At 36.4% G+C, this 24,035-nt stretch overlaps 2 protein-coding genes and 2 long non-coding RNA genes across 5 annotated transcripts; 2 read left to right on the top strand and 2 right to left on the bottom strand.

Moving 5' to 3' along the window:
- Positions 1 to 2,858: 2,858 nt before the first annotated feature.
- On the bottom strand, positions 2,859 to 5,924 carry LOC147518502 (uncharacterized). Of its 2 annotated transcripts, none has more exons than XR_015214069.1 (4): positions 5,416 to 5,924; positions 4,271 to 4,340; positions 3,845 to 3,876; positions 2,859 to 3,462 (listed from the first exon to the last, which is right to left on the bottom strand). It is a non-coding gene; the product is annotated as an uncharacterized LOC147518502 (long non-coding RNA). The 2 variants fall into 2 exon arrangements; XR_015214070.1 differs by lacking the exon at positions 5,416 to 5,924 and adding an exon at positions 4,744 to 5,348.
- Positions 5,925 to 7,827: 1,903 nt separating this feature from the next.
- On the top strand, positions 7,828 to 8,577 carry LOC147518501 (uncharacterized). The gene has a single exon (XM_086593935.1). It carries the CDS (start codon positions 7,828 to 7,830, stop codon positions 8,575 to 8,577), a length of 750 nt encoding a protein of 249 aa, XP_086450061.1.
- A 1,142-nt stretch (positions 8,578 to 9,719) lies between these two features.
- Positions 9,720 to 11,001, top strand: LOC147518500 (uncharacterized). The gene is made up of 2 exons (XR_015211811.1): positions 9,720 to 10,116; positions 10,205 to 11,001. It is a non-coding gene; the product is annotated as an uncharacterized LOC147518500 (long non-coding RNA).
- Positions 10,636 to 15,820, bottom strand: LOC147518499 (uncharacterized). Its single transcript, XM_086590325.1, has 5 exons — positions 13,404 to 15,820; positions 12,711 to 13,324; positions 12,532 to 12,622; positions 12,261 to 12,456; positions 10,636 to 11,174 (listed from the first exon to the last, which is right to left on the bottom strand). The coding sequence occupies exons 2-5, from the start codon at positions 13,034 to 13,036 to the stop codon at positions 10,798 to 10,800; spliced, it is 990 nt and encodes a 329-aa protein (XP_086446451.1). The 5' UTR covers positions 13,037 to 13,324; positions 13,404 to 15,820; the 3' UTR covers positions 10,636 to 10,797.
- Positions 15,821 to 24,035: the final 8,215 nt, after the last annotated feature.

The following is a 24,035-nucleotide window of genomic DNA, read 5'->3' as shown; positions in this document are numbered from 1 at the left end:
TTCAGGGAGTTGTTTACAATATTCTCCATTCAAGAATAGTGTTAACTATAGTAAATGTAGTTAAGCATCTTAAGTTTAGAAAAGAAGGGGGCACTTGTATAATTCACTTGTGAAAACATCCAATTCGGAGGAAACTTCGTTTCTCTTTCAGCCACCCGAAACCGTTAACCTCTCATAAAGGTAGGACTCTATCACAGCTTACCTAGGCACGGGATCTCGAGTCGAGGGATCGGACTCATATTCGATTTCTTGATTTGCTTAAGACATCAAAAGTGATGATGATAGTGGCTTCTATGTTAGCTCATTCTACCTATAGTTCTTACAAGAAGGCCTTGACTACTTCAACAACAAGAACCGTCTCCCTCAACAAGTAAATACAACCTTCATATCAGTCAATAACGCCTACTACTCTCGAACTACAAGGCCTATCTTCTACCTTTAACGCCTCAAACAAGACGAGAATGGACCGGTCTTTTATCACCTGTGGAACGGGTTGTAACGGAATGATCAATCGGAGGGACAATGACAAGTCGTAGTCAACTTCGGGTTACCTTACTTTGCTTACCCGAAGCATTTCTTCCCTTATACGCTTTCCCCTAGCTACCTTTCACCGAATAGCTCTTGTAGGCCAACTAAAACTATCGCGATGTGCGCCGATCTCGATCTGCTAGTTCCACCATATTTTCATTGATCATCAGCCGAGGAGGAGAAAAGCATTAAATGACGGTGGAAAATCTTGTATGATCACAACATATACTGCGTCTAGAGAGTACCGTGAGATTCAATTTTGGTTCGAAAAGAATGTATCGGTAGGAGGTTCTTTTCAGTTAAACCGCCAAGTTAAATGATAGTAATGGAGTGAAGAGTGCTACCGCTAACCCGTTGGTATATTTAAATAAAATCGGCAAAGGCATTTATTGTTAAGTAGCAGCAGTTCTAATGGGCACGTTCGCGGTCCGGCAAAAAGAGTGCTTCAGGATGCTACTACCAAATCAGTGCAGAAAAAACTTAATGTGGCAAAGCCCAAAGATGGAGAGAAGGAGGCGAAGGTGGAAGTAGCCATTTCGACTCCAGCTAAGGGTAGTGGCAATATAAAAAAGACCCAAGCTTAGGGGGAAAAGAAGTAGGTGGCAAATAAGAATAAACTAAAAGAACTTTCTAGTACTACTGTTCCTTCTGGTGATGCTAAGATTAGTGGTTTTAAACAAGCGAAGAAGCCCAACCTGACCAAACTTGCTACCACACAGGTGATGCAAAGGTTAATGGTTCTAAACAAGCTTTTAACTCATAGAAGGCTAGTGTGACCAAAATTGCTGGCCAATCTGTTCAGGCTTCAGAAGTAAGTATGAGTGTTAACAGTTTAATTTTTGACAACATATTTCTTACTACTTGATCTGATATATATATATACACACACAAATGCGGAAGAATATAAGTTCAAATCAAACTCAATAAGGAGAACTAAGTTCACTTAAAAATATAATGTTAAAACATCCCTCGGAAACTATGGCATGGTTCAGAAGAATTTTACAAACAAACCAACAGAAAAAAGCATCAGCAATAAGCATCCAGTTGAGTACCCAAAAAGAATCACTAAAGCAATCCAGAATCCAGATACGTGTTAAACAAGATTGCAGCCAAAACAGGTTATGTATAGATAATACCTTTAAAAAAAATTCCAAACACCCTATTTAATGAAATTTTAAATCAAAATAGCATTATAAAACCTTTATAGAATGCTTAACAGATAACAAAAAAACGAAAGTAAAATCTTACTTGCTAATAAGAAATCACTTCCTTGGCAAAAGCAACGCACTCCACTCCAAGTTCGACTCTAAGAGAACACTGCTACGATTCTAAAATGCAAGATGAGTTAAAAGATGCAGACATTTAAATTTATATATAATTGAGATACTATGCTAGGGTTTCCAAAGCGAATCCCTATGAATCAGAGTGAAGGAGAATATTTACCTCTTTCGCGCGGCAACCAATCTCCAATCCCAATTTGACAACTTACGATAATAAACTGTTAGGGTTTAGGAGAATCCGGGAATTAGATTAAAGAAAGCGTTGTATATTTGTTGTTGAGGGAAATTCTTTCTCCATATTGATTTTATTACCTTCGGTATTAGATAGGGATTCACAGTTTTGGTTATTTGGGAAGTTTGGTTATTGAGTTACCAAAAAAAAAAAAAGATTGGTTATTAAGAATTGGGTATACTCATAGTTCGGAATTTTGGAATTCTCGGAATTCCGACAAATCCAAAATCCGAAATTCATTAAATTTCGACCCCTATCACATTCGAAATTTTGGAATTTCGGATATTTCGACTCTTTATTTGGAATTCTTTTTTTTTTTTAAACCAAAATTCCGAGCGGAATTCCAAAGTTTCGTTCGGAATCACGAACTATGGGTATACTATTACTGACCTGAGACTTAACCCAATTATTCATATTCACAGTTCACTCGACCAGTCGGTTACAATGGTTTCGTTTTTAATTGTTCCCAAATGGTTAGACAATTAATTAAACACCGGTTAGTGCCAGAAGGAAAAAGTTAGACAATATTTTACTTGACGTTTGTGAGAATGAACTCATAAATTAGACACCAAACTTGACACATTAATAAAAAACGTCAAAGATATTTATGACGGTTAGCGTATAACAGTCAACATTAACATCATGCGTCATAAAATGAACGGTAAGTATACAATTGTTAGTCACTAACTTGACACATTAATAAAAAACGTCACATATATATATGACGCATGACCTATAACCGTCAACATTTGACATCAAGCGTCATAAAATTAATGGTGAGTTAGAAATAATGACGGATTATACGAAAGTCGTCAAGGTAGAAAAAAAATAGCCGTCATAGAAAGCCCTTTTTTTAGTAGTGATTGAAATTACAACAAATGGATAAATTATACTAGTTAGTTTTCCAAAGAGGTTAAAAATTGTCAAGAACTGCGGTTGACATCCTCACCTTCCGATGGGTCATATTAACTATCATATTCGTCATCACTTTCAACATTCTCGATCTTTTCAGTTGTAAGACGCTCTTTCAGAACTTTATTTTCTTCAATGAGCTGCTAATAACTTGCCTGCATAGCTTCATGTTCTTCAAGTAGTTTGTCAAAAGGCGAATTCTATGCGTCAGTAGCGCACATAGTACTTTTTTTTGTCCTTGTAGTTGAAGTCTTCTATTTTGCATCTGTAGTCTTTTTGTAAAAAAGTAATTGCTTTCTTTGCAGCATCCTGTTTCGACGCTTTTTGGTCTTGTGAAGGTATTCCTAAGAATATTTTCTTCTTTTTTATTCTGGAGATTTCAAGTTCTACCCATGCCTCATATAGATTATCGTGTAGGGTGTCTCCGTTGCACATGTTGAAATGCTTGAGCATGTGGTGGAGTAAGGTTTTGAAAGAAATGGTGTAGACTGACAAAACCAATTCTATGACCTGCATATTAGTCAAATTTGTTAGTCGTGCTGGAGAATTGAAAAATACTACCAATGGGCAACAACGCAAGATAAAGATTATGCATATTCAGAAACAAAAGTAGAATGAAATAAAGTTGTTAGTGTATAATTGAAGAAGATAGAGGAAAAGGTTCAGGATCACATTGTTTTGAAGAAGTATCGTGGTGTAGGCCTAGGTGGAGCAGAGAAGCGTTCAGTCAGAAGAGTGTAAGGCAATATATAGATGTTTGAGACAATTTTGTAACATCTAAAAACTTGTGTCCTTTTAGGTATAAAGTAGGGTTCAAGTTAGCTTTGGAAATGGAGGTAAAAGGAAAAAATAAAAAGTGATTAAGTAGTTGAAGAAAGTAAGCGGGACGTACCTGGTGAAAACGCGGGCGAATTTGGATAGGAACTGCGTAATTATACCATGGTAAAAAGCAAAGAAGTTCAGTTTCAAGAGAAGTAGAGGTTTTGGTGATATACTATGCATATGTCTACTAATTTCTAGGTTAGAGATTAGTAGAGGACACTTAATTGTAATAAGTATAAGTCCGTTACAACCTGTTGAGTGAAGGCCTATTTTGTAGGATAAGGATTTCATGAGAGATTATGCTTGCAACGAAGCTGGGTAGATTCCATATATATAATGTATTAAAGTAATTCCAAAATTATATGACTATTATCACCATGTAAACTCTATGCTTTGACGATGGCATTAATTGTATTTGAGTAGTTAACGAAAGTTATAACAGAAAGGTAAGTTTCACATAACACTTTTATGTCACGCCTTAACTTCTCAAACTGACCTTAGTTTGAAGTCCGCATATGTGCATCCTGATTCATGAAATACTCGAGAAAGTTTCCTCCGCTTCTGCTCTGCATTCAGACAATTAAAATGAAGAAAATATTGAGTGATATGAATTGCCAAGGTTAAAGGAAGTAGATAGCCCGGCTTAAAGGAAGCATAGATATCCGAACGGTTTCCTAGAAGCTATACTCTCCCAAACCACTATACGGATACCTCATCCCTATGACTTTCTTTAATGGAGTCTCTATTTCCTCCCAGAACTCCAAAGCCTCAATTGCATCATCTATTCTACTGCCTGAATCCCTTTTTTTTTTAAGAAATTTACACGTTATCCCATCTCATCAGACGACACCCACCATAAAGAAATTACTTCATACAAGCCAACAAACCATAGGCAACTAAAATGAAATGGGATGAACGGATATGTTAGGAGGTTGAAGAAGGTAATCTTTATCAGGGAAAGTATCCGACCTTTTCAGGAATCCGTTTCTCTTAAAGCCAGAGAATTCTTTGACAGTTCTCCAGAAATGAGTGCCCAAATCAACTTTGATGAATGAGAAATTGCTAAAGAGTGGCTGGAAGTAATCCTACTATCATAATTTGCATAGCCAAGGAAACTTGATTTTAACATAAATATGAAGGGGTCGTTCAATTTGTATTACCATGGGGTACCAAAAAAAAAAGGTGTATGATCATGGGCACCGTTCAGTGCAGAATCATATTTGCATAGATTAGATGGGGGTGATGCACCGTAATGAAAATAGTCTTCTCCCCAAGTAATCAGATTTTTTGTGTGTGTTCAGTAGTTGTCGCGCAAAAGCGGTACGGCTGAAAACACAGGGCCTTACAAAAAAACCAAAAACAAATAGGTAGGGGTGTGAATAAAAAATAAGTGTAACAACAATTATTGTGCAGCTACTGTGAATATTGTTTGGAAATAGTTATCTGTAATTGCAATGAAACACACTTGATCACGACACCAAATATTTTGCTTGAATCAGGGGAAATATTATAAATAGAAACATAATTTTTTGATGAGCAATCAGTCGTAGAACAAAAAAGTAGCAAATATCGAAGAAGATACACCGCCTAACAAAGCTCAGTACACTCTCGTAAGGTAATCTAATTGAATGTCCTATGTACCTGCTTTGCCGTGCATCTTGCAATGGAGTACCACTGGTTGTTGGATGCTGCCACGCTGTAGTGGTATTCCCATACACTCGCTCAAGATTTTCCCACAGTTTTGGCCATGACCACCAAATATCGGAAGGTATTACAAACTGGAAAGCTACAAAACTTGATGAATCAATAATGGAAAAGTGGAATTTTTTTGAGAAACAGTAGACTGACCACGCAAACTCGACTGATGTGGAAATGCCCATGAACACTGTCTCCAATCAAAAAGGTGTCACCGTATTGCCCAAAGCTGAAATCACGTTATTTGTTGGAAAGATGTCAATTACCTGGTTTAAAATCAAGATCCTGGCCAAGAACAATTGTAAAAATAACGACACAAACAAAAAAGAACCAAAATAAAAAGGATAACATATATAATTGTGGGCATTAGAAGACAGAGACTGCATTTCCCATGCGAAGTTGTGGTTTGCAGAACGCTCAGTAGTATTCATAAACTCTTAATATCTTGCCTCACATCCTCTCAAAAAGTGTTTATAGTGTAAAGTAGATAATTAAAGTAAAATGCAAGTGAGTCAGATGCATGGGCAGGAGTAATGAAAATCCCCCAAGCGGGGGGGGGGGGAGGCATAAATTGTACATCAATCCATTCTCCTGCATTGTCACCAAGTACGGTACGGGTTTAAAACGGTATACTTGAAAAAAAACTTAGTTTGTGTTTTAAACGGAACGTCTCGGGAAAAAAACGGAAAAAAAAGCGTAAAAAAACGTGGGGCATAAAAAACAAGTTTAAAACGGTAAAACGGGTTTAAAACGTATAACACGTATAATACGTAAAAGAAACAGTAAAAACCGATGATAAATAATATAATAGATAAGGAGTTTGATTTTCTATAAAAGTGGAAAAAAAAATAGACACATAAAATAAAAATAATAATAATACAAATGAAAGAAAATTCAAATACATGAAAGTATCAAATTATCATTACTCATCCAAATACTAGAAGTTTAAGATTCAGTGCCAAAACACTATTCAAAATAAGATACTACTAATTACCAACTATAATGGCATAATTAAGTACTACAAATAAGTTAATAACTTTAAAATTTTCAATTAATTATTAATAGTCCAAAGCAAAATAGAACGGTCTCAATAAGTCAATCTAACGCCCACTCTTCAAAAAAGTAAACTCCATAACCCTTTTCTTTTCTAGCATTTTCTTTTAGAAAAAAAAAATAAAAAAAAAATATAGTTTTAAACGGGAGATTTTCAAAATCTCAGGTTTTAAACGTTTTTTAAGATTAAAACGGGTTTCAAACGTTTAAAACACATTTTGTTGAAAAACCCGGGTTTTAAACTGGAACCAGACGCCTTGGCAATATCTCGGGTTTTAAACGCGTTTTAAACCCGTATTTGGTGACAATGTTCTCCTGCAAGACTTTTTTGCTGGTGGGTCCTCACTGCTGTTTTCTTGGGTAGAGGCTTTTTTAAAGTTGGCTTCAGCTGCTTTTTCCAACATTGAACCCTGGTCACACTGCATTGGGTCAAAATTGGTTTGGCAAGGCTGTAGAGATGTGATCCTTTAAGCAGTAAATATAGTTGGGAAATTTAGTACCTTATTTAATATTTCTTTGGCTATTGTGTTATCAATGCCCTCTGGGAAAATCTTTTCTATTGTGAATGATTCATACTTTTCCTTATCACTATAGTCAGTGACTCTAACTTGGAAAACATACGCCCTTTCTTCAAGTCGCTGCAGTTCTTTCTGAAGCTGAAGCGGTCTATTTTCCTATATGGTGAAATAAGGCCTAATCCAACAAAAATTTTGTTAAATTAAAAAAAAATAAAATAATGCACAATTCAATAATAGCATGCCTTAGAAACATGGACCAATTCTGTAACTGGCTTTTGGATCAAGTGTTCGGCGTTTTTATCAAAAGCAACAAATGTGGTGTCCCCCGACGAATCATTAACTGTCATTTGTAGCATATACCTACATCATATTTTTTTTTTTTTGGGACAAAAGAAATAGATCGTGGATGAGAGTGTGGACAACATGATGGGAAAAACAGGAATGACTTAACGAAGGGGAAAAAAACACTTTTTGCACACATATCGACCACGCCAACACTACAATGTGTGCATACTGTTCCAGTGACAGTTTACTTACAACTAACGCACGAAGTGTAGAACCACTTGCTATCAAGGACGTAGCTTATGGTGGCCTTGCAAGTGTACATTGTTCCCTAAACAAGCGTGATAAAAAAAAGGATGGTGGTGGCTCAAATGAACATAACAATCAAGAACAATGCAACACATTTTAATCAGCCAACAAATAAATAAGGTATTCGCTATGGGCACCTTCCATTTCATGTTAGGCAAACCCAAAAACAAAAGATCTATTACAAATTTGTCGCTACATGGGATGTAATGCGGCTGATACACTCCAACATATTTTGTGGGATTGTACAAAGGCAAAGAAGTTGTGGGAATGGGCTGGATTTCAGTTTGGATGTAACGACAATTTTACAAATTTTTCGAAGGCACTTAGGCTACATAGAAGAAGCGATTCTCTCGTTAAGCAGTTGTGGGTGTCGACGGTATTAGCAGGCATGGTCATCAACTGGAGAAGTAGAAATCGATGCATCTTTGAAGGGGAACAGCTGAGTCTATGTCAAAGAAAAGCGCAATTGAGGACTAATATCCAATTCTCTTACTGCCTTGCTAAAGGTCAGATGAAAAGAGGGGGTAGTGAGTCTCGTATCTTGAAGAATTGGGGTTTGCAAGACAAGCTAGGGAGGGCACCTAGGATTAAGGATTGCAAATGGTACCCACCTGAGGGTGATATCATAAAAGTTAATGTCGATGGGGCTTCTTGTGGTAATCCTGGCCCTTCAGGCTATGGTGTGTGCTTTAGAAATTATGAATGTGTGTTTCTAGCGTGTCTTTGCAGGAATATTGGTCATCAGACGAATTTCATAGCTGAATGTTTAGCAATTCTAGAGGCGGTGGAGTATGCTATTAAGAGAAATTGGAGGAAGGTATGGGTGGAGTTAGACTTGACATCTGCGGTTAATGCTTTTGGAACTTCAAGTGTACCTTGGTGTATGAAGCAGAGATGGCAGAGATGCATAAATCTTTTAGACTACTGCAAATTGACTCCGGTTTGAGAGAAGCCAATTTCACAAAGAGATCAATTGGCAAAGTACTTCGGTCGGTTTTGAAAGACAATGATCAAGTTGTTTTTATTGTAAAACCCCCATGGATAACCAAATGGGAGGTTCCATAACATGTTTATTATAGGTTTTGTTAAGTTCTTATAGTGCTACTGTGTGAGTAGACTGTAAGTAACTCCTCATGTACTCTCCTCCTCCTCCCCCCCACAACCACCTTTATCAATACAAATTTTTGCTTACTGAGAAAAAAAAAACAAGTTTGTCGTTATCCTAAAAAACACGTTTTGTGTTGGGCACCACCCAACTACCATCAGAGAGACCTATTGCAACCTTCTATTGCCCTTACCCTCTTTCACATCATCATCATACACTCCTTTAAAACCCAACTCTCTTTCCCTCCATCTCTCAAAGCTCAATTAATTTACTCACTCCTTCTCCTAACCCTCAAAATTCGTCCACTACTTAATGACGAAGAACATTTTGAAGTAATTTTCTTGTATTTTTTTTAATAGTTGGTTGAAGTAAGGAAATTGACAAACAATTTAATGATTATCCCATGCAATAAAATCAAGTTTTTGTTTGTCTTTTTCAATTGGCGTAATTGTGTTTTTTAAATTCAGATTTTAAGTTTATTCAACAATTTAATTGGATTTGAAGATTTAAAAAAATGATTTCCAATGACCAGATGCGTCACACAAATCACACCAAACAACCCCATCATGCTGCAGAAATCTCTCCAAATCAATGTTGTAGAGTCTGCCCAATATAAATGTTCCATAACACTTTTCAACGATACCATTAGATCGCTGGATAAATTTTCAACCGATGTGATGGTGTCGATCCTGCTTGATTTGGACGACATCTTAGAGTCGAGTTAGTGTCTAGCCAGAAATATTGATGTCAATCAACCCAACCAAGTCGTCTATGGGGCCCATTTGGTTTGTCTCAAGTCACTTGGAAAATTAGACTTGGCGCGGCACTGCAGAGTCGACCAAAAAGGCTTGAATCGACCCAGTCATGTCGCTCTGGAAAATTAGCCTCGATGGATTGCTAAAGAGTTGACTGGAAAAGGACAAATAATTTACAATTACTATTGAAGAAACCTCGTAAAGAAATAGGAAAAAAAAAAGGGGGTTTTTAGGTTTTGGTCCTCCTAATAATAGGGGTTTTGGGCTTTGGTCCACGAATGATCGATTATTAGGTTTTGGTCCTCCTAACCGTGAGTTGACCGTGAGTTGACCACGTTGACCAACGATGGACGTCTGCCCAACTCACATATTTTGCTATTACCTACAATACCCTTGACGTGCCTTACACGTGACTTATTGGTTTTTGAATAAAAAATATAAGACACATGTCAAAATCTGGACAAGTAGCCGTTGGAATTCAATTACACCAATTTTCTAATTTCTGAACTAGCCGTTGGAATTCAATCTTATAAGTAAGGTTGTCCATTCAATCCTAAAGGGGAAATAGAAGAGAGGAGAGAAGATGGGTGGAAGTGAGGTTGTTGCAGTCGTTGCCGCTCCTAAGGTAAAGTTAGGTTAGTTTAGAAGGACTAAAACCTAAACGATGATATTAATAGAAGGATCAAAAGCTAATTTATTTTACTGTTTTGCAGGTTTGTCAATTGTGCTATGAAGAGGGCCATTATGCTTCAACGTGTTCATACTTTGGCATTCACTGTGATTATGCACCTTGTTGTGGCTTTATGAGAGTTGTGTTAGGTCACACAAATCAAGGTACTAGGCAATTCAAGTATCTTAAGTGTTCTCGTCCTAGTTGTAAGTTTGTGAAATGGATATACTTCGACAAAGAGGTATACCACCAAGTTTGTAACCTCTGCAAGGAACAAGTTGGAGTTTGTGAAAAGTGTGAGTTGTGCACTAGTTGTCATCTTCCTAATACTTGTGTCAAGAGTGTGTGAGAGTTGTGAGGAAGAGTGCTATGTGTAAGTTGTACTAAATATAATATGTTCTACTGTGGGTGTAATCTGTGTGGATGTAGTGCTATCAAGTACTCTATTCATACCCTATAAATAAAGTTGTCTGCTTTTACATATCAAAACATAGCATTGTACTATATAAGATTCTTCAAACAAAAAACACAAAAACCATAGCACTCCAACAGAGCATTGTGATAAGATTCTTGAAAACAAAAAAATAAAATAAAACAGACAAAATAACACTCCAACATCTTGTGATGTGAGTGATCTCACTGGGTTTGACTTAAAGGCTCATAGAGGCAAGGAGCAGATGTATTCCCTGGTGTACTTGGTGTCTGAACATGACCACCATCATCATCCTCTCCACCAAACCAGTAATGAAAGCCCCTTGATCCTCTTTTTCCCCTTGGCGGTCTGCTTCCCCTAGGTGCTCTCCCCCCTCTCCTAGCTTTTGGCACTTGCTGCCCAACATCTTGTTGATTAGCATTATTCTCCTGATGCTCATGGTGCTCTTGCTGCTGCTGCTGATGAACATGGTGCTCTTGCTCTTGCTGCTGCTGCTGATGAACATGGTGCTCTTGCTGCTCAGCTTGGTTGTGCTGATCATGTTCTTCTTCTTGCCCTCCATTTTGAGCTTTTTGTTTGACTAATCAAGATTTAAGAAACATTTATTGATGCAATCATAATTTCCCTAATTTAAAACATATGACAATAAGTCAAACATAATTTCATTGAAACACAGTCCTTAATTAACAGGACAATTCCCTCAAACATTCTTCATACAAACATAGCATAATAACATTAAAACATACCCTATACATAATAGACCCTACAACAACATTCATCACTCAAACATTTTTCACTCAAACATAAACTTAATAGACCTTACTTAGCATAGACATAGTTGATCACAAACATAAACACTACTTCTACTTCAATTTTGGGAGCACAAATCCCTTAGCCTTTAAGGCTTGCACAACAACTTTCTTTGGTATGTTCTGGTGTTCACCACCATGAAGGTCTTCCTCCTTCCTTTTAGATCCATGATTTTCCTCCCAGTTCAGCTCAACCATGTGATCCAGCACCATTTTGTGTGAACAGTTTGGATTAAGGTTTATGAATTGTCTACAGATTTCAGCTTGTCTAGCAGAGAAATTGTTGTAAACACCAGGAAGGATGAGATCTTTTAAGTGGGGTGGGTACCAGTCCAACAATGTCAAGTCCCTTTCCTTTACCTTTTGCTTTCCCTTTCCCATTGATATGTGTGTGAGAGATGTGGAAATGAGAGAAGTGAGAAGTGTGTGAGAGGTATGAAAGTAATGTGTTGGTTTTATAGCCCAAAGTCAAGTCTAGTCTTGGAAAACAAACAAGTTTTGAAAACAGACCATGCTTATATGTCTAGTCTAGTCTAGTCTTGGAAAATAGACAAGTTTTGAAAACAGACCATGCTTATATGTCTAGTCTAGTCTAATCTTGGAAAATAGACAAGTTTTAAAATAGACAAGACATGGATATGTGTGTAGGTTTTGGTCTCCTTTGAAAAACAGAAAATGCACAAAAATCCCAATAGAAAACAGACAACTTTATTTATATAAAACTCTAACTCCAATAGAAAACACTCTAATAGAAAACAGACAAAATCCCAATAGAACTCCAACTAACCAATAGAAAACTCCTAACTAACCAATAGAAATCCTAATAGAAAACAAACAAACATGTTAGGGATTGTTACCTCTTCTGCTTGGTGATGAGCTTGTCTCCTTTGCAGCCTTCTTGCAAGTTCTTGCATTATGTCCTACTTCACCACAATTCCTACATTTTCTTTTGCCACTAGCCTTTTCTTCATCATTTCCCCTTATCCTTTGTTTCTTTGGCCTCCCTGGCCTTCTTTCATTTGGAGGAGGTAGCACAACATTCTTAGGTTTAATCTGTTTATAAAAAAAAATAGAATCATATTCATTTAGATAACAAATAAATAGAACAATGTAGATTCAAATAACAACCTTGTCCCAGTGTTCTTTATTGGCAATTGGATAGATATAGCCTGCATAAGTTGCTCTGAATGACTCCACAGTGTAGTAATGACTGCAGTACCTAAAAACAAAACAATTTACAAAACAATATAAGAAGATAATATGAAATACTATAAAACAAAACAATTTACAATAACATAACAACTCACTTGGCCCAACTCTCCTTCTTTGGTCTTCTTGGTCTTATCACAGCTATTGCATGGACACAGGGTATCCCTGTCATTTGCCACACAATGCATTCACATGTCATATCAATGATGTGCACAAGGAAGGTCTTCCCATTCTTAGTATTGGTGGCTAAAAACTCATTTGGTGCAACTCCTGAAATTTGATACCTATGATACTTGGCTTCCAACTTTTCAATTACACCTTGTACAGCAGGTACCAAATCACCCTCACTTAGTCCATCACCTATCTCTCTTCTATCATACATAAGTGACATAATTGTCAATGTATACTTGTCCACAAACTGCATCAGTGGCTTGTCTCTGATCTTAAGGATCCAAGAATTAAAAGATTCACAATGCTTACTTGTGACAAAGATCGGTCTTTTGGTGTTAGATCAAAATATGATCTAGCCCATGTCTTCCTAGATTCCTTCTCCAACCATTTTTTGGCATCCTTGTCTGCCTGCTCTATTGAATCCATAAATGCCTCATGTGTAGTTATCCTGTATGCTTTAGCTGCTCCCCAACATAAACTCTCCAAATAATGACCTTTAAAGATAGTCTTAAAATTCTTGTACATATGTCTGAAACAGAACCTGTGATTGAGGTGACCTAATGGTGTGAATATAGACTATAATATGAGAAAATCAAGTTTAAATATATGATGTAATATACCTGTGATATGCATATGGGAAGTTAGTTGCAACACCATCAATGAGACCTTTCTGCCTGTCAGATATAAAAGTGAGCTGTCCTGCTGGATGCTTGTTCAAGTGGGGCTTAAGTAAGCTCAGCATCTTGTTCCAGGTAAACTTATTCTCACCCCTACATATAAAGATAGCAAGTGGAAAAATGCCATTCATTGCATCCATTCCTATGGCACTAAGACAGCATCCCCCATACTTGCCCTTAAGAAAGCAACCATCAAGTCCAATGATTGGCCTACACCCATTCACAAACCCATCTAATGATGCCTTGTATGCAACAAAGAAACCCACAAACTCATCTACAGAATCCTTGTACCACTTTACAATGCTGCATTCATTCCTTTCCAAAATTTGTTTTTTCATTTCTGAAATCACCATGTACCCCTCTTCATAATTACCATGCATTTTCTCTAACAACATGATCCTTGCTCTCCAAGCAGTCCAATAAGATATGTGTACACCATACTCATGATATATCTCATTAAACAAGTCAACTGGAGAAAAGGTTGGATGGGCCCTTGCAAATGCTTCCAATTCATTAGCAACCCAAGGAGCTTTGGCTTGCACAACTTTGTTCTCCTCATCAGCTTCACAAGTATGGATGTCATTATACTTCCTGAGCTTCACTGTAAGCTCATTTATCTTCTTGCTACATTTCACAAACCACTTGCAGTCCTTATCTTTACAAATCACAAAATACCTTTCCTTATCATTCTTCTTCTGTTTGAAACTAAACCTGTGGGAGACTGCCATATCTTTTATAAATTGTCTACACTCTCCAATGTGTCTCCATTCCATATTTGGTTTCAATTTCAAGTTCTTTTTGGAGACTGTTGCTTCTGGGTTATTAGTCCTCTCAGCATCTTCTTCCACATAGCAATTTCTTGTTGATATCACAAAATTGTTCATCTCAGTATCTTCTTCTTCATTATCTAACACTAGTGAACCTTCTGAACTCTGACTTGAATGTACATCAACAGGATCCTAATCCTCATCTTCCTTATCAGATTCAGGATCACCCAAATTAAATATATCTTGACTACAAGGACCAAATCTAGCAACCACCTCAAATTGTCTATCATTTTCATCATCTGAGCTATCACCAAGGAATATATCATTGTTTCCATGTTCAACATCATGCTCAAATGCCTCACCACTCTCAAACAAATCATTGAATTCAGAAAGAACTTCTTCCACACATGCCTGACTACTCCCAACAACTTGTTGATCAATAACATTTGGTTCCACACCATCTCCATCCTCACTTTGACTTTCAAAGCCAATCTCCCCCTCTTGATCATCCTTAAATCCTTCATCCAATGATTCATCACTTGCTTCCAGAATTGGTTCAACATCATCTTCATCACTCTGACTTTCAAAATCTGAGAAATTAGACTTGTTTTGTAAAAAAGTCTTTGGAATCCCATCTTTCAGCAATACTACTCTTCTAGGAAGTTTTGCATTTGGTTTTTTGGTTTTGGTCAGAATAGGTTGTGAAGTGGACTCATCATTTGGTTTTGGTTTTTTGGTCAGAATAGGTTGTGAAGTGGACTCATCATTTGGTTTTGGTGTTTTGGTCAGAATAGGTTGTTTTGAGGGAGTGGTTAAGTCTACAATGACATTTCTAGTTGACTCATCATTTGACATAGGCTGTGAAGTGGTTAAGTCTACAATGACATTTTCACTTGACTCATCATTTGGCATGGTCAAGTCAAAGATGAGAGATGTGCTTGGATGATGTGAAGGGACTGAACTAGACTCATCAATTGGTGGACTTGAACTGAGTGTGGACTCATGTGTGGGCATTGAATTAGGTTCATGTATGGGCATTGAAGGACATACACCCATGACCCTAGGGTTTGTCTCCCAATCTTGGGTCATGCCTTGCACATTCTGGTAATCATAAGACACAAACAGATGGAATTTATTGTCACTTTCAACCATTATATTCTCCCACATATCCATAAGTTGTTTGTCAGTACTCAATGGACACAAATACCCTGCTAAAATGCATTGAACAGATGACACCTTTTTCCTGGGAACAAACATCCTAATTTCCTGGATGAATTCCATCCAATTCAACTCATCTCCTTCTACTGAATATACTCTCCTCAATCCACCAGAGTACTCCTCCAAACCAAATAAACCAGGCATAGTATTTTTCCATGAACCTCCCAAATGAACAACAAATTTTCTTTTGCCATACTACATGACTGAACTAAAGCAAAAACACAACATTTTATATAATAAGGAATGGACATAAACATCAATAAAATACGGGAAACCAAATACAAATCCACTATTCTTAAGTAATTATTTAATGGCAACAACATGGAGAATCCCTCATTTTAAATTAAATAACATAACCAACAGACAAAAAAGGTCTAACCATTGGAATAACATAACCAACAGACAAAATACGTAATATTTACAGACTTAATTAGGGTTTAAATATTCAAAATAATCATTGACATGCAAATTAAACATGCAAAAGAAGGAGCATTGACAACGTACCTAACCAAGTTTGCTTCTTTTTTTTTTAAATATAAAACTCCAACTCCAACTAATCAAGTTTGCAAGTTTGTTTTTTTCTTTAATATATAAAAATCCAACTCCTAACTAACCAAGTTTGCAACTTTCCTTTGAAGATTCAAACTACGTCAATGAGAGGATTGTTAACACTTTCATTCTCTCTGTGTGGAAAATGATAGAACAGAGAAATGAGAAGGGAGAAACAAAAATGAGAGAGAGTGAAGGAAGAGAAATGGCGTGAGTTAGTGAGTTTATTCCCGCCAATTTTATCGAGATCCATAGTTAACACGTGTTTTGATAACAACGGCCAAGATCTAGAAGATCTTACCCGTTAAAAAGTGACCACGTGTCTCATCACATACCGTTGAATTGACATCAAATTACAAAATTGGAGATGGTCAGCTTGGTCAACATTGACCTCATAAGGGTATTGTAGGTAATAGCAAAATATGTGAGTTGGGCAGACGTCCATCGTTGGTCAACGTGGTCAACTCACGGTTAGGAGGACCAAAACCTAATAATCGATCATTCGTGGACCAAAGCCTAATTACCCTATTATTAGGAGGACCAAAACCTAAAAACCCCAAAAAAAAATGTACAAAAAGATGGCCAAGCTTGTCGTCAACAGTAATAGATTCCTCGGAGAGAACACTAGGTTGTTCCAGAGAATAAGGATGTTCTGGATCTCTTATATCGCTAACAGAAGCTGTTGTCTTGAGTTAAAGAAAAAAATCTTATTAACAAATTAAATAAATAATAATAATAAATGAATAAAAGGATATCAAAGATGTCAAGTGGGTCGACAACGTCATCATCGTGGAACAGATCTTGATTCGAGCACTTCTTTCTTTCTTTCTTGGCATGAATGATTGGATTCAAGATTGATTAACCCTAACGCCATCATTTTTATTCTTGACTCTTCACTTTGGATTTCTTGTACAATTACAAGTTCTAAGTGATTTAAATGGTGGTTGAGAGGGAGAGAGAGGGAGAGAAATCAGTCCATTGGAGAAGAAGGGTGGCTAAAGGAGACGAAGGTAACTTTTTTTTTTTTTTTTTTAATGCAAGGAGATGAAGGTAACTGGTGATAAGCAATTCTCCGGTTTCCTTTGGTTCGGGCCATTGTTGGTGGGCGGGGGTTGTAATGGACTATACGTACGTTGTGCCCAACATAATTACAGACCCAAGTTAGGCCGGGGTCTGCCCAACACAATTTGGAGTCTGCCAATAATAGGACCATAAATAATGAAGTGTGTGTGTGTGTTTGTGTGTGTGGTGGTGGTGGGGTGGGGTGGGGTGGGGGCGTTCAAAGAAGTCATCTAGCACATATACCTTACATGATCGATCCTTTCCAAATTTACCTATGTCAACCCTCCTATCAATAAGAAGTTCTTGCTCGTAAAGCCCCCAGATTGACCGAGGGGTCTTCCAATTCAACAACTATTTTCATTGTATCAAAATTGAGAAACAAATGTAACTCATCATCTATTAGGAAAAAATCATAGGCCAAAAGTAACTCCTAAGTTAACCATGCTTTAAACATATTGTGATGAGTAGTGGACTGCATTGAGCATGATTCCACCCTTAAGGATGAGACGTAGTTAGCATGACAAATATAAAAAAAAATAATAATAATAAAAAATAAATAAAAATTGAGCATTCCTTAGGACTCAATTAAATAGCAGGGAAAAAGAAAAGCAAACACGCAATAATGATTTCACTATCACACAAACATGGCTGAGATTTATCTAGGTAAATGCTAGGTACAAACAAAAGGAACGTTACATTACATGGATGAGATACGCAATTTTTTTACCTATATTTAAAGTCCTTCACATCTTGGATATCCATGCATGTTTATATAAATATTGTTGCCACTAAGAGATGAGAGCCCAATCTTGCCTACAACCCAAAATTATTCAATTCAATTTTTCAGATAGTCATTTTAAATAACAACAAAAGTAGGTCAACAAAACAAAACAAAATAAAAAACGAAAAGGCCAAAGCAAAATCACCTCGGTAGTAGCCTGCTTCTAGTGACCTCGCAATGATCACTACGTTGGGTTGTTTCATCGTGTCTTTAGGAATTATTTCTGTCATACCTTCCCACAAAGTAATTGGCATCTCCAACCCACTTACAAACAGAAAAATCCTTATCAGAGGCTAACATAATACAGGCATAGTGAACAAATGAAGCCGATGGGGGAAAAAAATGGGAACATTACCTTTTATTCATGATAACGACTTCTCTTAAAAGTTTCCTAGCAGCTTTTCTAACTTTGCCAACCTTTGTCAATACACCAATCATGTCTGTGAGAAAAGTTACCTGCGTGCTTTAGTGGGAATGTTGTCAAATTTGATGAACTTGAACATGCTTTGATATGTCATGGACTTCTTCAATTCGCGATCTTGACCAACGCCGATCCCCGGCCTCTTTGAAATGTATCTTGTAAGCATGCTCGACGGGCGATAGTCCTTCACAAACACAACGTCAAACTTCTCCAAGGTGTATATGCTGCCCTGTTGGATGAAGTCTTCCTTGACAACGCTATTGAAATACTGGAAGTCCTTTTCGAACAAAATGGAGTGGATTTGATAGCCCCTGACCACATGATGAAAATTAATCAAGGTGCAAACTCCCCATTACAACATGAAACCAGCATGAATAACAAAACGGATATACTAATATATTGAACAACACATTGAATACTCTATTCGACAACAACCCAATTCCTCACAAATCATATATATGTCCAAAGACTCCTAAACCAAAGGCTTACCCTCCCCATGTTGGTGCAATCGATGATGGCATAGAAAGGAATCGATATAAAATAAAAAGAGAGAGAAAAAAAAATGAAACGAATGATTCTAATGGACATGGATAAAATTAAAAAATCATAGCGATTCAACGGGTAGGAAACGAGGTAGGATTGATATGGAAAAATAAACACCAAAGGCCGGTCTGAATAAGAACAATCAGTGTAATAATAGGTAGCATTCAAATAGTTATAATGAGAAGAGAAAAAGCAAACTTAGGAAAATGTATATACAACACGCTTTATTAAAGGACATATCATTTAACATATGAAAAAAAAAAGCATATTGTGTCGGTTCGATTTTTTTTTTTCACCCAAATCTAACGGATAATCATTACCTTAGAATCGAGCATTACAAATTCAATGCTAATGGCACTATTCTTCAAATTAATGGGTTTCCACATCCATGTGACTCGAACCCTAATTTTCCACCGGTCCGTTCGAGTGTGAAGTTTGTCGAGGTTGGTGAATTGCTAATTCGACATTTTCTCCATAAGCTACTATTTGGAAAATTAAATATGTTATACCGGGAAAATGGGAAATGTGTCAAAGAAACTCGTAACTATTCGGCAAACTGACCAAGCATAAATGAAATACATACACCATAAACATTACAAAGAAACTAACTAAACATGGCGTGCACTTACAAGAGTCACAACGTAAATTTAAAACATTAATTAAGCCCAAGAGTCACAAAGTGAAAAAATGGAAAAATGGAAAACCACGATAATGTTGGTTTTATGCGCTCAACTCCGTAATGGTGTTTCAATACCCACCATACACTTGTCTACCCTATAACAAATTCTCAACCTAATCGACCTTGCCTTAACAACTTGATTTCTAAACAAATTACAATTTATAACTCAATATCATTTGAAAGCATAGGAAATGTATATATAGTTTAAATATGACACGATGAACAGTTAGTAAGCATTGTCTTTTGTGATATTCACAATCCTATATTCATGGGACAATAAGAAAAAGATGTGGTCTCTAACTTACATCCAGGAGCAAAACACTGTAATGAACCAAGGTGCAATAAAACCTCACAACAATTCGGCAAACTGAGTAAGCATAAGGCACCCAACTACAACGAATAAACTTGCACTTTTGTTAACTTGACTTTTACTCTAATAGGACGAACATGAACTGAAAAGACAGAGGAGGATGCAATTTCAAGAAAAAGTATATTAGTAAAAGAGTATAAGTACAAAAAATTATATGATGAGGAAGTATATGAACACAGTCACTCTAAAGGGTCTCTAAGTATAGTAACATGCATCATTATAAAGATTTGGAGGCGCTTTGTACTAAATCATTTGCACTACTTCTAATAACATAACAGGTTGAAAGCGAACATAACATGTTTTGTGGCCTATTCACAACTTTTATGTAAGAGCTCGTGAAACAAAGCTCGTCCTATAAGGAATCAATCTAAAGTAGAACAAACAAACAAAGAGCATGAATTGGAAAATGAACAAGGTTAGAAAAGTTGGAGAACCGAAGCTATTTCGACCGTATTTTAACATGTTGTTTGTCGGCGATACACTACTCCACTTTCAAGAAAAATGCTACTTTACTTGCCAGTGGTAGAATCATGAACAGTAGGAGGGTCATCAATTATATAGATTTTTTTTAACATAAATTAGAGATACCAATTTAATACTCGGTTAAATATAAACTGATAGCTTTTTACGTGTTTCTTTAGAAACAAAAATGGCGTTTGCTTTATAATCAGCTATGTCTTAAAACATGCTCAGTATGTATTGGATCAACTTCGACCCATTTAGTTTGAAGACCATTCTCCAGGACTATTTCCTAATTAACTCTTGTACAAATTCAAAGGAATACTAAAAAGACCTTAATGGATGAGACGCACAGAAAGATCAGGGCAGCAGGTGCAACACCAATATTTCAATATCACTAAACGGCTAAACTAAACGCTGAATGCATATAAAGCTTCTGAGTGGAGTGAGAAATCCCGACTGAGCATGTTATGAACTGAAGTAAAGAAATATAGCATGCAATCGTAAATTACGTAAGGTTTTGCAATGGAAAACTAATTGAAGGGAAAACATATTTAATCATGTAAAAGCACCGTTTGGAATCCTGACAGTAAGATTTTGGTAAGCCGAGGCTGGGAATCTGGAGCATGAAACAAACAGAGAACATGAATTGTTAAATGAACAGTTAGAAAAGATGGATCGTGATGTAAGGAAATAAAGATTAGTAATAGAGATTAAAACTAATTTAATCATGTAAAAGCACCTCTTTGAACAATTCAAGCACCTCTTTGGAGGCGAGAGTTTAGCGAAGTTGTGAGAGAGAGAGAGTGATCCGTGTTTTATAATCGAGAGTTGAGTGTTGTATAAGACTATTAGAGGAGCAACGTAAGGGAAAAATCATTGATGTTTTAATGGTTGCTCTAATGGTAGTCAAAGTTGGTTATTTAGGAAGGCTAAATGAATAGAGGAGTTACGGTATTTGTTAAATTAGTCGTTGAGGATAGTCATTTTTTTGAGGTTGTGAAATTAGTCGTTGTGAAATTAGTCGTTGTGAAATTAATTCCTTCCATTTATTTGAGAGCTTGGAAGGTGGGAATGAAGGAGGAGAGAGGCGAGCATAGACGGTGCAATTTCGTTTAGAAACTTTGGGCGTTTCGCAGCCCATGCCCAGGTCCATAAATATTTATTAATTTGGTATATTTAGTATGGAATAGGCATAAATGTGCATTAAATCAATGATTAAAGCTCTAAAGAGATCCACACAGATCCCCACGCACACCTAACTCAGATCCCTAGAAAATTCCGACCATCCTTTGTCTTACCATTTTGTTTTATTATAATAGATATTAGTAATATATTTACTATAGTATATATAGAAATTTGGAAGCAATGTTGGTCAGTGTTGTGTTTGCCACACAAGAGAAGAGGGTTTGACTTTTGCTACTTACAAATTTGATTGATTTTTAGAAAAAAAAAAAAAAAAACAGTTTCCATGTATTGCTAACGGACCTATACTTGGCTCGACTTCGAACTTGTCTAGGGGTGTCCTATTTAAGTCCGGCCCGTTGACAACCCTAAAATTATGGCTCATCACAAACCCAATATAACTACCCGAAACCGTACTTTTATTTTACCAAAAGCGGGTCTTAAATACTTGTCTGATGAAATGCCTTACAGGAGTAGTATTGTTTTGGGTTATGTTCGAGCTGAATTGGATCCAAAAGCTGTTGAATTGTTTCACAAAATATGGGTTAAAGGAATTAAGTCAAAAACAAATATACACAAGAAAAAAAAAAAAAAAGTTATTTTTATTTAAAAGGGTATACAAGTCACTTTAGCACCAAAACAAACTTGGGAACAAAGTTAGTAAGTTACTACTAGTTCAAAGTTTGGTGGGCTTCTACAATCTGAAACGATACCTAAGGCGCTACCAACCGAAATTCCCCAATACTACTATTCCACGGTGTGTTCTTCTTCCTTTCTTTCTTTTTTCTTTTTAGAGTTTTATTGTATTCGAACTTAGTTTCTTGCAATTATATTCTTTTCCTGACACAGTTTCAATCTTGTTTGTTGAATATGCAAGAATGAAAGAAAATTTAGCTCTGTTTCTTGCATTTTTAACATTTTCTTCAAAGTTTTGTTACAGAGTTCAGTTGTTCTTTTGCAATTTGGTTCAGTTTGTTGAAAATTTTATTGAAAAACTTAGTTATGTTAATCAGAATTGTGTAGTATATCACTTTCAAATAATGAGTTTTTTGTTAATTTGATCTTTGAAGTATATTGTTTTATCTCGTGATATTCTGCTTTTGAATCTTTATCTTTCTTGAATAGTGATTGTATAGTTTTTGTTTAGTTGATAGGACATAGGAGATAGCTTTTTGATACTGTAATTTGAAACACATTTATCTTGTCTTGTTGTATTAAGATTTTCTCAGAATATTGAAGTTCTTGACGATTAAAGTTGGTTTTACACGTGCCAACTAACAAAGTTGGTAAAACCTTTGGGTGATGATACCAGAGGTCTGGGGTTCGAACCCGCCGTATCTATGAGTTACTGATTTCTTTTAAAAACAGACTTGCCAATCCAAAAAAAAAAAAAAAAAGTTGGTTATCCTTGTATTTTTTGTTCCGAGAATCTTTATAACACCCCGTGTTTTATTTCTTTTATTTTCCTAATAATAATAATAATAAAGATAATAATGAAAATAGATAATAGATAAAAATGATATAGGATATCTAGCGATTCTGGACGGATAAAAGCCCATAGATAAATGGATAAGTGTTGTCCTTGTTTTTTAGGGAGTTTCTCTCATGAGTTTTTTTGGAAAAAAACACAACAAGGGTTTTAGAAAAAAAATGGGAGTTTTAATTGAAGAAGAAAAGGAAAGGTTTTTCGGTAGCTAGTCGATAATCGGAGAGCCTTCTGGTGAGTAAAGTTAACTCTCACCACTACTAAAACTATGATTTTAGCCCGTTTTAGAATTTTCAATTTAAGCGTTCATATAAAAGCTGTTATTGTGAGTAGTTTAGTTTCATTTTTTAGTCGATACCCGGGAATAACTTTAACCTTCTTCAGATCAAAGTGTTGCCGTCCGTTTTTCTGCTCATTCCACCGTGGTTTATTCTCGTATTATCCGGTCATTATGGTAAAGAAAACTTGGAGTATTGTTAAAACTAGTCGGTTATAGGGTGTTTGTTCATAATTACTAAAATCTATTGAACCGCTGGAGCTCTAAAGAAATCATTAATGGCGCCCAAATAAAATCGCTACCACGCTTTTTGAATTTGTATTAGTTGGATTTTGATGTTGTATTATTGTTGTTTGATTGAGGTTGGAATATCGATTTGGGCCATTGTTGGTTTCTTCAGGTGATAAAAGCTTGGAATAACCGTGTTAATGGCATTACTTGGATAATTTGGGATTGGTTTTATCGCGCTTTTAAAATAGTTTACACCGCTTTTTGCTTGATTTGGTGGGTTGTTGATGTATGTTTAAATGTTGGAATGTGGATGGGGTTGCTTGAAAGCTTGTAGCGACCATTAATGGCGGTCCCAAATTGTAGATCTAGTTTTGAGGATGGGTTATCGAAGGTGGATGGAGTTTTTACCTTTGTTAATGTTGTTTGGTTTTTTATGGGGATCACAACCGATTTGATGAAGTGAGGAGTGGGTGGTCGGCGCGTTTTGGTGGTGGTGGAGGCTGTGAGGGAGGAAGGAGATGAACAAAGGTCGCTTTTGGTTTTGTAG

This window comes from Coptis chinensis, chromosome 2 (genome assembly GCF_015680905.1).
Source record: "Coptis chinensis isolate HL-2020 chromosome 2, ASM1568090v1, whole genome shotgun sequence".
In the NCBI taxonomy this organism is placed as follows: domain Eukaryota; kingdom Viridiplantae; phylum Streptophyta; class Magnoliopsida; order Ranunculales; family Ranunculaceae; genus Coptis; species Coptis chinensis.
This window is presented reverse-complemented; position numbering and strand designations above follow the sequence as displayed.

Bases quoted from the DNA above. Each gene is read 5' to 3' on its own strand.
- LOC147518501 (XM_086593935.1), top strand. From the start codon at position 7,828: ATGGGATGTAATGCGGCTGATACACTCCAACATATTTTGTGGGATTGT.
- LOC147518499 (XM_086590325.1), bottom strand. From the start codon at position 13,036: ATGCAGTTTGTGGACAAGTATACATTGACAATTATGTCACTTATGTAT. The intron at 12,623-12,710 runs GTGAGTTGTTAT...TTTTGTTTTTAG, and splicing joins AAGAAGGAGAGTTGGGCCAA to GTACTGCAGTCATTACTACA. The intron at 11,175-12,260 runs GTAACAATCCCT...AATCTTGATTAG, and splicing joins CTCATCACCAAGCAGAAGAG to TCAAACAAAAAGCTCAAAAT.